General features: G+C 40.4%; 1 protein-coding gene across 1 annotated transcript in view; it reads right to left on the bottom strand.

Annotated features, from left to right (window-relative positions):
- The window catches only part of cdh10b (cadherin 10, type 2b (T2-cadherin)), a gene marked incomplete at its 3' end in the record, with an annotated part of 63,092 nt that extends 52,000 nt beyond the window's left edge, over window positions 1-11,092 (bottom strand). Inside the window, exons 1-2 of the mRNA XM_079388904.1 lie at window positions 10,876-11,092; window positions 4,442-4,763 (exon numbers count right to left, since the gene is read on the bottom strand). Coding sequence (XP_079245030.1) covers window positions 4,442-4,639 — 198 coding nt within the window. The 5' untranslated portion in view covers window positions 4,640-4,763; window positions 10,876-11,092. The remainder of the gene's footprint in view (window positions 1-4,441; window positions 4,764-10,875) is intronic.
- Between the last annotated feature and the right edge of the window lie 3,793 nt (window positions 11,093-14,885).

Below are 14,885 nucleotides of genomic sequence, written 5' to 3'. Positions count from 1 at the left end.
GGTCACGGTTATAATGTAAGCCTTTGAATTAAACCCACACAAGCATATCAGTTTTGGAACATCAGGATGTGGTCATTAATATAAAGAGGGTTATTATGTCACTTTGTATCCCACACATCGATTCATTCTAATAGCCTACATTCGCATTGATTTTGTTCTAATACATCATTAGCTATCATACTGAAAGCATTATCCGTTAGGTATGAGTTCATTTGATGTTCGTGATTCATGTTCATAACTGAGCCTTGTGCTTGTTTGTGTTGTGCGTTAATGGTCAGACTGACTGAAATTGCTCATATTATACTGCACAGTAGCTCACTGGTATAGCATGATGCTAGCCACCACATGGCCATGGGTTCGATTCCCATTTCTAACTCTTAAGGAAATCACCCCAGAATTCATCTATGATCGCCAAAGTCTTTTGGATATCAGCAACGCTTACGTACACCAACTCTCGCCGGCGGCTACTGAGAAGCTACGAGGCCTCTGTTTACTGCTGGAGCCGGACCTCGAGACCGCGGCCTCGCCTACTGACGCTACCCGCACAAGGCAGCGTCGCAAGCGGTGTGAGAGAGGACGGAAACGCGGTAAGCGCGGAGGTATACGAGCTAGGCTAAGAGCTAACCCCTCAAGACCAGCTCTTCCAACACTCATGCTCTCAAACGTCCGCTCTCTGGAAAACAAACTGGACTTAATTCAACTCAGTCGATCTACACAGCATGAGGCAAGGGACTGTTGCGTGTTTGTTTTCACCGAAACATGGCTAAACGACAACATCCCGGACTCCGCCATTCAACTGCACGGGCTTTCCAACTTCCGAGCGGACAGAGATTCATCACTGTCTGGTAAGACACGCGGAGGTGGCTTATGTGTTTATATCAACAAAGACTGGTGTAACAATGCTGCGGTATTATCAAAACACTGTTCATCGCTGGTGGAGTTTATGGTTGTGAAGTGTCGACCGTTCTATCTGCCGCGGGAGTTCACGGCCATTGTTATCGTTGCGGTTTACATCCCCCCGTGTGCAAACGCTAAGGACGCGCTTCGTGAACTGTATAGCGCCATCAGTGAACAACAAACAAATAACCCCGACGGCTTTTTCATCATAGCCGGTGACTTCAACCACGCAAACTTAAAGACAGTTTTGCCAAAGTTCTACCAACATGTGAACTTTGCAACAAGGGGAAACAACACACTGGACTTTGTTTACACAACAGTTAAGGACTCTTACAAGGCTGAACCCCGCCCCCACCTCGGGTACTCAGACCACATCACTGTTATGCTAATCCCAGCATATAGACCACTTCTCAAACTCACCAAACCGGTTGAAAAGCAGATCACAGTATGGCCAGACAATGCCACCTCAGCACTGCAGGACTGCTTCCAGGACACAGACTGGAATATGTTTAAAGAGGCAGCCACCTACAACAACCACACAGACCTGAATGAGTACACTGAAACTGTGACCGCTTACATCAAAAAGTGCACTGATGATGTGACAGTCACCAAAACCATCACCACACGTGCAAACCAGAAGCCATGGATGACAGCAGAGGTTCGTGGGCTGCTAAAGACCAGAGATGAAGCATTCAGATCAGGAGATAAAGCAGCCCTCAAAACAGCAAGAGCCAATCTGTCCTGTGGCATCAAAAAAGCAAAACGGTCATATGCCCAAAAAATCAACAACCACTTCACAGACAGCAGAGACACACGGAGCCTGTGGCAAGCCATTCAGACCATCACTGACTACAAGCCCCCGCCACAGGCCTGTGATGAGGACACATCCCTCCCCGATGCACTCAACCACTTTTATTCACGGTTTGAAATGCAGAATGACACACCTGCACAAAAACTGCCCACACCTCCCAACGACCGGGCGCTCTGTCTGTCCCCAGCCGACGTAAGGAAGACCCTATCTAGGATTAACCCACGCAAGGCTGCGGGTCCTGACAACATACCTGGCCGTGTTCTGAGAGACTGTGCTGCACAGCTGACAGATGTCCTAACAGATATCTTCAACACCTCGCTGAGTCAGGCAGTCGTCCCCACGTGTTTCAAATCCACAACAATCATACCGGTACCAAAGAAATCACCTGTGTCCTGTCTCAATGACTACCGTCCCATAGCACTGACTCCAATCATGATGAAGTGCTTTGAGAGGCTAGTCATGCATAACATCAAAACCAGCCTCCCCAACACACTTGACCCGCTCCAGTTTGCATACCGTCCAAACCGCTCTACGGACGATGCAATTTCCTCCACCCTCCACCTGGCTCTTACCCACCTAGAAAATAAAGACTCCTATGTTAGAATGCTGTTCATTGACTTCAGCTCGGCATTCAACACAATAATCCCACAACAGCTCATAAATAAGCTAAACCTGCTGGGCCTTAACAATTCCCTCTGTAACTGGATCCTGGACTTTCTAACTGGAAGACCTCAGTCAGTCCGTGTCGGCAACAACACCTCGAGCACTACAACACTGAGCACAGGTGCCCCACAAGGCTGTGTGCTCAGCCCGCTGCTCTTCACACTGCTGACCCACGACTGCACTGCCAAGTTCAGCTCCAACCACATCATCAAGTTTGCTGATGACACAACAGTGGTAGGTCTCATCAGCAACAACGATGAAACGCACTACAGAGAGGAAGTGGCACAGCTGGCTGAATGGTGTGGCACAAACAACCTGTCCCTCAATGTGGAGAAGACAAAGGAGGTTGTGATGGACTTCAGGAGAAACTCCGTTGACCACCCCCCACTGACCATCGACAGCTCGACTGTGGAGAGAGTCAGCAGCACTAAATTCCTGGGGGTGCACATCACAGAGGATCTCACCTGGACCACCAACACCATGTCACTCTCCAAAAAGGCACAACAGCGCCTACACTTTCTCCGCCGGCTGAAAAGAGCAAGTCTCCCTCCACCTATCCTCACCACATTCTACAGAGGCACCATTGAGAGTGTGCTGACCAGCTGCATCACTGTCTGGTACGGGAACTGCAGTGCTGCTGACCGCAAGACCCTCCAGCGGACAGTGAACACAGCTGCAAAGATCATCGGTGCCCCTCTCCCCTCCATCCTGGACATCTTCCTTACACGATGCTCCAGCAAAACCAACAGCATCGTGAAGGACTCCACCCATCCCTCCCACAGTCTCTTCCAGCTCCTACCATCAGGAAGACGGTACCGGAGCATCAGAGCCCGCTCCGCCAGACTGCTCAACAGCTTTTTCCCCCAGGCTGTGAGAGCCCTGAACTCAAACCACCCCGCCCCCCTCTGAAACCTCATGCAAACCCCTACCTCCTGAACATGGACCACCCCCCACCCCAAACCTTACCACACCAAAGAAAAACTGTATGGAACTTTTATATATTTTTTTATTTATTTTATTCTTATTTTTCTTTACACTATGGACACTCTCCTCTATGTGCACTATGGACACTTTACACTATGGACACTCACACTTTACACTATGTGCACTATGGACACTTACACTTTACACTATGTGCACTATGGACACTCACACTCTACACTAGGTGCACTATGGACACTTACACACACTGCTGCGTGTGCACAATCTCACAAAAAACTCAGCAATATATGTATGTTATGTTTACATGCTCTTGCACTACAAATCATCCTGCACTGTTCCCCAACCAGCTGCTGACTCAAATGTCTCTCTTTGCACATGTACAGTTTGTTTTTTTCGTCTTCTATTTTTTAGTTTGTATAGGATAATATTTATGTGAAGCATTCGTATAGTTGTATTTTTTATCCTTTATTCTTTTAGTTTGTATAGGGTAAATACTTATATATAGTATACTTATAGTTAAATCTGTTAGTAGTGTATAGGTTTATAGTGTTTTTTCTTACTTCATTGTTGTATGTCTGTATTTATGTAGCACCGTGGTCCTGCGAGACACGACATTTCGTTCCACTGCATGTCCCCACATGTAGCGGAATGACAATAAAGCTCAACTTGAACTTGAACTTGAACTTGAACTTGATTTATGCATCTACCAAATTCTCAAATTCATTGCATTAAATGTATAGATTTTATCAGCTTGTGCATTCCCTGAGAATCGAACCCAAGACCCACTAAAAGGAACATGCACAAATCTTGAAATGCACTCTTTATATGCACATTTATGTTGCTCTACATGGTAAAATAGCCTTTAGAAAGAGTACTGTGTTGGTACACCATGGTATGATATGTTTATATGGTATTATTTGATAGATTACCGTATTAATGTCTAAGGTGTTTGAAAGAATGCCATGGTATTACCAACATGGATCAATATCCAAACCTACATTGGAATGCCATGGTACTTTTTCATAAGGGGTAAAAAGAAATCATCTTCACTTACACATGATTCACTCTGAAAATATTTCCACTTCCTCAGTTATTCTGAAAAAACACACACACAGTAACAGCCCTTACCTTTCCAACATACTGCTTTCCAGATCCCGTCCACTCCTCTAAGAGAAAGAAACTATTCCACATCCATCCTCGTTTAGTGCGTTGTAGAGTCTGTCCATCCCGATCCGACGTGCTAATTCCAGGCACCGGCCGGATCAGTGCGCCGCTCCAGCCCAGCAAGCAGAACAACAGGAGGAAAGTAAGTTGATTGATTATCATTGTTTCCGATCACTCCTGGAGAGTCCTTGATAAGGAATCAATTAAGAAACAGAGCTCTGCGTTGAAGATACTGCAGAATGGGGCATCTTATCCTTAATTCTCCTAAATTCTGTCTTCTTGGGGCCTGTGATGGATAGAAAAAGATCATTAAGAAACCATTTCAACGCAATATCAGCAGAAAGCTACGCCTTTGCTAAATTACATCGGGGGCGAGTGCCACAGCCTAGAACGGCACTCTGTAAATTTGTGTAAACTGACTAAAAACGTGTTTTCTAACTAGAAAACGAATCGTTAATATTGATTGATCGCAAAAGATTAAGTGACTCAAATTTTAGCACACAGCAGTCTCTCGGTGGTCTCTAATTGATGAACTTCATGAGCCCGAACGTCTCTAAACATTTGATTTCCTTGCTCTGCATAGATTTGCGGTTACCCTCAAAACGCGGCAATAGCCAAAAAATCGATAGCAAACTCAAAATGCTGAGGACTTCCACTTCTATAACACAAACTAGTGTAAAAGAAGCAAAGGCAGCGGCTCACTGGAGCGATCTCTCCTCCAGGACTAGTTCTGATAGGTAATTTTAAGGATGTATGCATAATTTATTGGCTTTTGGAAGTTAATCCTAATAAATTTTTCTTCCCTCATTTGACGAAAGCCCATTTTCCAGGAGTCTGCAGGAAAAGGCCAAGGAGCCAGGTTAGCCTGACAGGCATTCATTACGGCAAATGTCTCCAGGGGTCTCGTGAGCAAACGAGGATCAGATTCATAATGTTGTGCCGTTTTTGTTTAACGATCTGAATCAAAGAAAAGAAAAGAAGGGGAGGCTTGGGAAAGGGGGGGAAAGAAAGAAATAAAACACAAACGGTGTCAGCAAGGCCATCTCGGCGAACAAAGCGATTCCTTTCTTTGTCTGAGAGCAAATTAGGGCTCTGGTTCTATTTGATGTGACTGAAGTTATGCATGTAAATGAACACTGTCTTGTGAATACGAATCAAATAATTTACTTAATGAGATATGGATGAAGTCAGGAATTATTCACTAGGCAGCGTTTGAAAGTGTGCAGACTACTGTAATTTGTGGAATCACTGGCTTTGCTAATGCGAGTAATGAATTTTGTCAGCCCCAGCAGAGGAGGCCTTTTGTGGCCCGATCTTCCATTCAGACATATGTTTCAGTGCAGCCCAGGGTTAGCTGGTAGGGCACAACTTTGACATTCAAAAGATCCTTATGAATTAATCATGATGTTTATTTTCACGAGACCAAGCTGAGTCTTTCACATCCGGTATGAATCACGCATTGGCACGAACTGAGATGGTCTGCGTGGAAAGTGCCGCCCACATTTGATTTTAGAGTGAGGGTCGCACTGATCATACAGGGGCATGTAATCAGCAGCTGGCATCGAAAAACCTGCTCAAGTCTCTGGCGTGACCTTGACAGACAGATCCAGATAAATATCCATCTGTCAGTGTCATGGTCCACAACAGACTTGATTGATTTAACGGTTTCTATGTCACGTTTTCCATCTGCGGTCTTTGCTCAAGGGCGAGCGCGTACAAAAGAGTAATAAAAATTTGTTCTGATTCATGCATGTTTATTGCATGTTCTTTCAAAGCCTGATGAAGCAGGTGCTGCCCTCTCAGAGTTTGCTCTTTCATAGTACTGATGGATTTAATAGAGTTCTCGGTGATGTGTCATTTAACTATCAATTTTTATTTTAGATGATTCTCCTAAAATAAAAATAGCCACAAATTACTCACACTGAGTAGAGCTATACAATTAATGTGGATAGCAGCACAGATAATGTGTAGCCTAATGCAGACTTTTTTCTCAGAAGAAAATAAAATCTGAGATGGTTATCATTTTATATGTTTATATATATATATATATATATGTATATATATATATATATATATATATATATAATTATTATTATTATTATATATATATATAATTTATATATCATTTAATATGTTTTATAGGTTATCATTTTATATGTTTATATATATATATATATATATATATATATATATATATATATATATATATCTGCTAAAATCAATCAATAAATGCTGTTTAAGGTTGCTCCTTTTTTATAGCTCAGGAGATTTAATAGAATTCTTATAGAGTTCATTCAAGTATCATTTATTTGTCTTTTATGGTTCTCCTAGGATCCCGCAGAAGAAATAAATAGCCACAACTGTTAACATACAGTACAATAAGAGTATAACAATATAAAATGTATGTAGAAAGCAGCATATATAATTTTGACTTTGAATTTTTAAATTTATTTTTTTTTTATTTTGAAAAGTCTGTGAAGAAAGAGACATATTTATATATTCATGTATTAAAGTTTCCAAAAGTCTAAGAATTGATGTTCCACTGATGTTTTAATGGAGTTCTCAAGAGAGTTATGCATCAGTACACATTCTCTTTTAATTATTATTATTATTATTATTTTTTATAAGAGAATAAAGCTGAGAAATGTGGACAGCATATCTCAGATACTTTGATTTTGGAAGAATTTGATGGCACTTTTTATTGCAGATTTTGGTATGCTAGGAAATCTAAGCATAGTTTATAGTGTTGTTGAGATTACAACATGAGATTGCCAAAAATCTGAGAGATAAGGGATTCAAGACATAAACAATCTTATCCACGCATACTGTATATTTACTGCATACGCTGAAGTCACAAACAATTTGTGGTTCCCATTGTTCATGTGCATTGTTTAAGAATTGTTCTTCTCCTCAGGGTGCTTTTGTTTTCATTATGGCGAGTAGAGTTATGTAATCACACATTGTACAAGATTTTTGCAAATTTTCACAACATAATAAAGGAGAGAGAGGCAATGCATATATCCAGCTCAGTCGGGAAGATGTTACCACTACAGTGGTGAGAGGATGTAGCTTGTGAAAAGGCCCAGACAGGAGACTGTGTGTTTGTATGATGACTGCAGGACTCACAGGGTGCTAGAAACCCAGAGATATTTTTTATTTTTTTGAAATCCTGTTATCATGCACTCTTAGCCTTTCCACTGCAATGTCAAGAACGTTCTGGCAAGAAAAAAACGAAATTGTGTGCACCAATTTATGTGTGGCGATTCTCATGATTGCATTTTCTAATTATCATTCAAGTCTGTCCTTGAGGTTTAATAGCATTCTGGATATTAATCTTTGCTACAGCATGCCTATTAAGCATTAGGCCAGCGAATCTTTTTTATTATCATTTCGCCTGTTACCATACAACAAAGACAAGCTATCTTGCCAGATGTTTAGGACTATCACTTAATTATCTCACTTTGATTAGTGCATTAAAAACTTGTTTATGTGCGGCAGTAAGGGAGGATCCGTGATACTATAGGGGGAGGAACGGAGGAAGCGAGAGGGAGTCGAGCGAGGAGGAAGAATCTTCTCACTTGTCCTATTAAGAGTGTCTAATTAGTGTGTATATGTGAATTTGGGCGTATGTAGACATGCTAGTTTAGGCATAATTAGGTAATGCTATATAATTATGAATTAATTGGCAGAAATGACAGCGAATTGTCCTTCCGAAAAACTCCACACAGCTGACCCCCGTTGATCAGTGTGAGACACTGAAAACATTTTGTGAGCTGTATTTTGCAAATGGGCGACAAAGTTCAAGTTTTGTAATTTGCAGACTTGATTGACAGTGATATACAGCCCAAGTCTGCAGGATCAGACCACTAGCGCGAGCACAGACCCGCCAAAGTCTTTCTATGTAATTGCCGTAGTCCTGTCTGCAAGGTAGTGCTATATTTCTCCCGAGGTTTATAAAAGCAGTCTGGGGCAGCGTTGTCTTTGGAGAATACATCTGCCAGAGTTCAACATAGCTTCGTTCACTCATGCTATCTGCCTCCAAACACCCCCCTCTCTCTCTCCTCAGTATATTCCCCCTAAGACCATATCAGACACGGATCATTTAGGGAAACTGGGTTATTTCTGTCCACACCTGACTGTGTTCTGATGGATGTCTGGAGCCATATGTGGGATACGGAGGTTTGTGTCTGTACATTTGTCGTGCTTATTACTGCTGGGGGAAGTTTTTTTTTCAGTGCTTCTTGTTTTCGTGACCTTGACATCTCAAGCGTTAAAGGATGAAGACTTCATTCAGATTATAAGTTTGACGGGAGAACTTCACTTCTGGAAACAGGATGGACAAATCGCTTAATAATATATATAGACTGCATACGCTCTGAAAGATTGAAATATTGCCCGAGGCCTGTCTGATTTCTGACAATCAAAGCAGCCTCGCGGTCTGTCCAGATTACTCGCAGGGCATCAAACCCTTTGCCGCGGTCAGATAAAGATGGACATGGAGTTTTTATTGTAACATTTACTATGGCAGAGCCCTTCCTTCACTTTAAATGTAAGGCTGGGGCTTGTAGAATCAGGATTGTGGGGTTTTAAATGTTTGTTTGTGAGAGTGAAGTCATGAGGGTTTAAAATGATTGAAGATCAACCATGGTGAAGACTGCGCTTCTTTGCTGCTTAGAACTGAATTTTGAGCCACTTGGTGGAGCTAACTCTCTCTCAGATAACACTGAAGTTCTCTATCTGTGTCTCACCCTGTTTCCCTGTCTATATCATGTGTCTTCAGCCTAAAATGCTGAAAATACATGCTAATAGATTTGCACATTATCTAGGAATTGGATTCTAATTGGCTGTTTACCTTCATTTTCAGGCTAATATAAGTTTTATGCTCATTGCAGGACAAAACAAAACACTTTTCTGTATTTTGATGTTTTTATATATCATTCCCAAATTAATGTTTTTAATGTAAATGAATGTAAAGCTCTTTCATAGCTCAGGAGATTGTCAGTTTTATGTTTTATGTATAAACTTTGACATCCAGGCAAAGTATAGAGCTATACAATTATCATGAATATAATGGCTTAGAATTTCATATTCATATTGAAATTTGACCTTGGAATCTCGCAAATCTGAGCAAAGTTTGAGACACTGTTGAGATTTCTTCCAAGGGAGACTATTAGGAAGAAACTAATAGTCTATTTTTTGCATTCAGTTTAAGAAACTATAGAGATTTCATGTGATTTTATTCTTTCATATAGATTGTTTCCAGAAGACTAATCCATATAAAACAGATAAGAAGAGTTACATAAGCCTGTAAATGTCTCCCTAGATATTCTTCTCCTAAATGTGTGTGCTGCCAGTGACAGATCTTCTATTCACAGGCTTTTGTGTGTGTTTCCAAGTGAATCGTTTTGCATTGACAGAGATGCTATTAGTGTGGCTAATTTAGAAAGCAGAAATGCAACGTGCATTAGAGGTTAATTTGTGTTGGACAATAATGACCACTCACTAATGACTTCCAATACTGAGATCCAGTTGATCGGCTGTATTTAGAAGCAGCATATACTAGTGTTTATGTGTGCATGCATGCATGTGTGTGTATGTGTGTGTGTCTGTGTCTGTGAAAGAAACAACGAGAGTGAGTGAGTGATTAGGCTTGAGCAGTGGGGTAGACTCTTGCTGTGTCCAATACAATACATATTTATGAAATATTCCTGCACGTCTCTTTCTCTCTCTTGCGCGCACACACGTACATAATTTATCTTCAAACTAAGGCAGCCAGTGAAATAGCTGCCAAATGACACACAGGTCAAGGCAATAATCTGCTTATCAGAATCAAGCAAAAGCATTTGTATAATTGCGGGATTCATAACATAGCGTTTGTCAAATAAAATTACCGCAGAGCAGCTCTGCCAGCCCGTATGAAGTTTTTAAACACGTTGTTTGACATCTAAATATATAATATTTATTTAATATGCACATAGAAAAATCTTATATGGTTGTAGCCAAACCATCATAAAATCATCATAACTAACAATAATTCTCCAATTGATCTTAAATCAACAAACTTTACCTCCATATTTGCAAAATGTAAAAAATTATTCAAAAAAAAAAAAAAAAAAGAAATGATGCGCCTCTAAATCTGACTTCTCAAGACTTCAGATGTCTAGAGATAAAATTCAACAACACAAGAAAACAGTTTGAACAGTTTCAAGCCAGGAATTCCCTCTCAATTCCCCACAATATAAACTCACTTTACTGAAAACTCAATAAATCCCGCACAGTAGATCCTTGAGCATTAATATGCCGGTGAAACATTCACAAAAGCATCCAAACCCTCTCTTTAGGTTCTAGACGCATTTTCTGAACCACCTGCAAAAGAAACTAATCAGCCGTCTACTCACACTCTCTTTTTGCTTTTGCCACGTCTTTCTCAGTTGAATCCCTCTCTTTAAATCCGTTTTAGCCACTCTTTAATCAAATAGTTCCTCCAGTGTAAAATGATCTCCACGGCAACCACTCTGCAGGGCACATCTGTCTTAATGATAACCTTTAGATTCAGAGAGCGAGAGAGAAAATTACGTACATGACTGCTCTCTTTCCGGACTCTCCTCATCCGTCTGAGCAAGAGTGGGGGACCGAGAGAGCACAAGAGCAACAGAGCTGGAGAGGGAGGGAGGGACGAACGAGAGAGAGAGTGAGAGAGAGTTTTACCTTCGTTGTCTGTACTCCATTGTTTTCTGCTGTGTTTTCGGCACACTTCTATATCTCCTTAGCATAAGCTCCACGCTTGTCACCTTCCCTCTCAGTTTTCTCTGTAAGACTGAATATTGTCCTGAAGCTTACTGTGCAAGAGAGAAAGAGAAAGAGAGAGAAAGAGAGAGAGAGAGAGGGAGAGGGAGATGTCTGACTGCTCTCTCTCTTTTATTCTAGCTCCTTTGTCTTAAATGCTTTTTGATTGTCTTTTTACCTGCATTATGTCTCCTTTTTGGTCTCCCTGTGTATTATTTTCCTTTCACATGTATTTCTCCCTCTCTTTTTCTCCTTTTGAGTGTCAGGGAGATTGTGGCAGTGGGATTGAGCCCATGATTGGCTGCCACTCAGCCATCGCCAATGAAAGACAGCGGGAAAAAAAGAAGGGTAGAGCGAGAAGAAGAGGCTTTACTCCCCTGGAGCTGCGGTTTGACTTGGCTTGCCACAGATTGTAGGGGGTGGGGGTGTTAGAGAGATACACTGCCAACGTCCGAGAGAGGTGGAAAGTGAGAAAGCAAAAGGGAAGAGGTCAAGGAGATGAGGGCCATGGGCGTTAGAACCGCAGGCAATAGATGGCGGTAGCGATCCACAGCTAATGGACGTCGCGTGATAGATGGACTCATCGATGCTAACTGTCCAAAGCGATCTGAGCTTGATCTAATCAGGGTTCAATGACAGTGGAATGAAGGAGAAAGAGCTCATAATAAGTAAATCAACACCAGGATAGAGGCAAAAGTGAGGTTGGAGTTGGGGGCGGGGTGGACCATGTCCAGGCACTCAGTGGAACGTCATTACCAGCTCTCTCCTCCGATTCATATCAGTCCATCACCTCACATAAACCGAACCAATGGAGAAAAGCTGGATTTTTTAATGCTGCAAAGACCAGCTGAAGAGATCATATATATTAGAGCATGGGCATAATAATAGGAAATTTTTCTTAAGCAGCAAATCAGCATATTAGAATGATTTCTGAAGGATCATGTGACACTGAAGAGTGGAGTAATGATGCTGAAAATTCAGTTTTGCCTCACAGGAATAAATAATATTTTAAAATATGTTATAATAGAAAACAGATATTTTAAATTGTAATAATATTTCATAATGTTGTTTTTAACATATTTTTGATCAAATAAATGCAGTCTCGTGAGCATAGGTGACTGATTGAGGTTTATAGAAACCTAAAATACTTAAAACAGTATAAACGATACATAAAACATGATTGGCTGTGGTTGACATGTCGGGCAGCAATGTCTCACTCAGTTAGGACTGACAAATTACTGACATGGTACACTGTTACATTACTTTCACAAAAGGCACAAAAGCAGGTTTTAAATTTGTCTTAAAAAAAAAAAAGTAATGTCATGGAGGTTGGTCTCAGAGTAGTGATGGGCTCAATTAACACAGTCTGTGTGCTGTAACACACTGCTTTGTTGTAGTGCCAAGTTCTCATCTTCTGCAATTTAAACAGAATGTGTGTATGCACTTCTGTTGTTTATGAACATGCACAATCACTGCGATAAAAGGGAAAGACAAACCTTTTTGGTTTGTTTTACAGAGATACTGTGAACACAAGGTTTATTTTCAGTCTGTGGGGAATGATGGGAGACCTGTACAGCTCTGCGGATTCTTGCGCCAAAAAAAAAAAAACATCAAACAAAAAAAACTCTTGGTTTCTATAACCAATTCTATTTAAAGGAACCGTCCATTCAAAAAATGATAAAAAAAAAACAAAAACAAAACAAAACACTACTCACCCTCAGGCCATTCAAGATATAGATGAGTTTATTTCTTCATTGGAAAACATTTGGAGAAATGTAGCATTGCATCACTTGCACACCAATGGATCCTCTGCAGTGAATGGGTGCCGTCGGAATGAGAGTCCAAACAGCAAAAAACATCACAATAATGAATCAATTAATGTTTTGTGTAGCAAAAACCTGTGTAATTGTAAAAAAATAAATCCATCAAGGATTTTTTTTTATTTAAAATGTTTAATAAAATAAGTGTGTCCCCTAGTAAAAATAATAAAAAAAGTCCATTCCATGTTGTTTCCGCACATCAAAATCCACCAACATATTCACTTAGAACTGTTTTGGCTTGTAACATTGTTTGATCTGTGCATATTTCTCTCCTCATTCAGCCAATATTTTAACTGGAGAAAGCAGTATTATGCATAGAGTATATTGCAAGGTAGCGGTCTGTCTACCTTGCAAGTCTGGGGCTTCAAGCTATTGCATGATGAATAAAATTAATATAAAACTATTATAGGCTATATCTGAAATTAGATATTTCTTGTACCATCTCCTTTTATGCAGTGGAAAACATTACCACATGAGGCACAACTGCTGCATGACGCTGTTTGACTGTCATTTAGCATCACACATGTGATACAGATCTTTAACAGACTCTCTTTTCCTTCTTCCAGCTCATCGCATCGCTGCTGATGGCCAAGCGTGGGAAGTTTAGACTGTAGACAAGTACAGTCACAGTGTGTAATGTCTCCAGATGGGGGCAGTATTGGGCCAAAGTTATTTTTGAAAAAGCTCCACATTCATTCTCTTTGAGTAATGACACATTATTAGGACTTATCAACAATAAATACAATAAACAATTAAAAACAGAGCTACAATGTGGCCAGCACAGTTATACAGAAGTGCATGAGGAATCGAGACCACAGGAATGTCATGACCGTGAATGATGATGTAGGGGAACGCTAATGCAGATTTGAAAATCACAAACACATATACTTACACTTATTACTAAATTTTTCCAATTACATTTTCTCTACCTTTATGCTTATTACTGGACACTGCAGGGGAACCATTAACTTCCTCCCAACATAAACATACATTTATTTTCCTAAACAAACAGAAATGTCAGAGTTGGTTTGAGTCATGCTGGTAAACACTGCAGACTGGATCCCGCAGTGCTTTAAGCTGTTTTATATGCTCTTATTTATTTATGATTTATTTATTTTTTTTTTTTCTAAAGTGGCCAACCGCAGATGAGCATTATTGATCACGGCCACAAGACAGTGATCTGATTTGAGTGAAACTGATACACAGTGATGTTAAAGACACCGCAGTGATCCTTCACAATCATTAAACAGAGCAAAAGGGCATTAACAGTATAGCTTTCTTAGGATCTGGATGCCAGTCGCTCTCTGATGAATAAAGACAGTCGATATGAGTCATATGACGTTTGTAAACTTTTGTAGGCAGTCAGTCCTTGTAACTTATTTTCAAAGACTTTGAAAGTCAGCTTCTTTCATATTTTCCTCTTTTTTATATATTTATGTGTCAAAGGACAGTATAGTGAGTTTTTCAAACTCTACCTTGGGCTTTTAATTTTTCATCTATCTTTCTTTTTCTTTTTTTTATATGTATATGAATAATCTCTATATACCTTTACAAATGCACAGTGTATTGTTCCTGCCCATCCATCTGATATTTTCTCTCTTGCACATATTCTTTTGATTTGCTCATCTGGGATGGACTCCGACACGTTACTGCAGATCATCTGGGATAAAGTGTGAGAGACAAGCACAGTATTTTACACAAAGTATCATTTAATGATCATTTATTTGGTTTTATTATTGGGATGAAACACTGCACTTAAGTACTCTGACTGTGGTTCCTGCATCGCTCAGCTGTGCTGCTAC

This window comes from Barbus barbus (assembly GCF_936440315.1).
Source record: "Barbus barbus genome assembly, chromosome: 32".
NCBI classification, from domain to species: domain Eukaryota; kingdom Metazoa; phylum Chordata; class Actinopteri; order Cypriniformes; family Cyprinidae; genus Barbus; species Barbus barbus.
The sequence above is the reverse complement of the archived record's forward strand: the minus strand, read 5'-3'. Positions and strand labels throughout refer to the sequence as shown.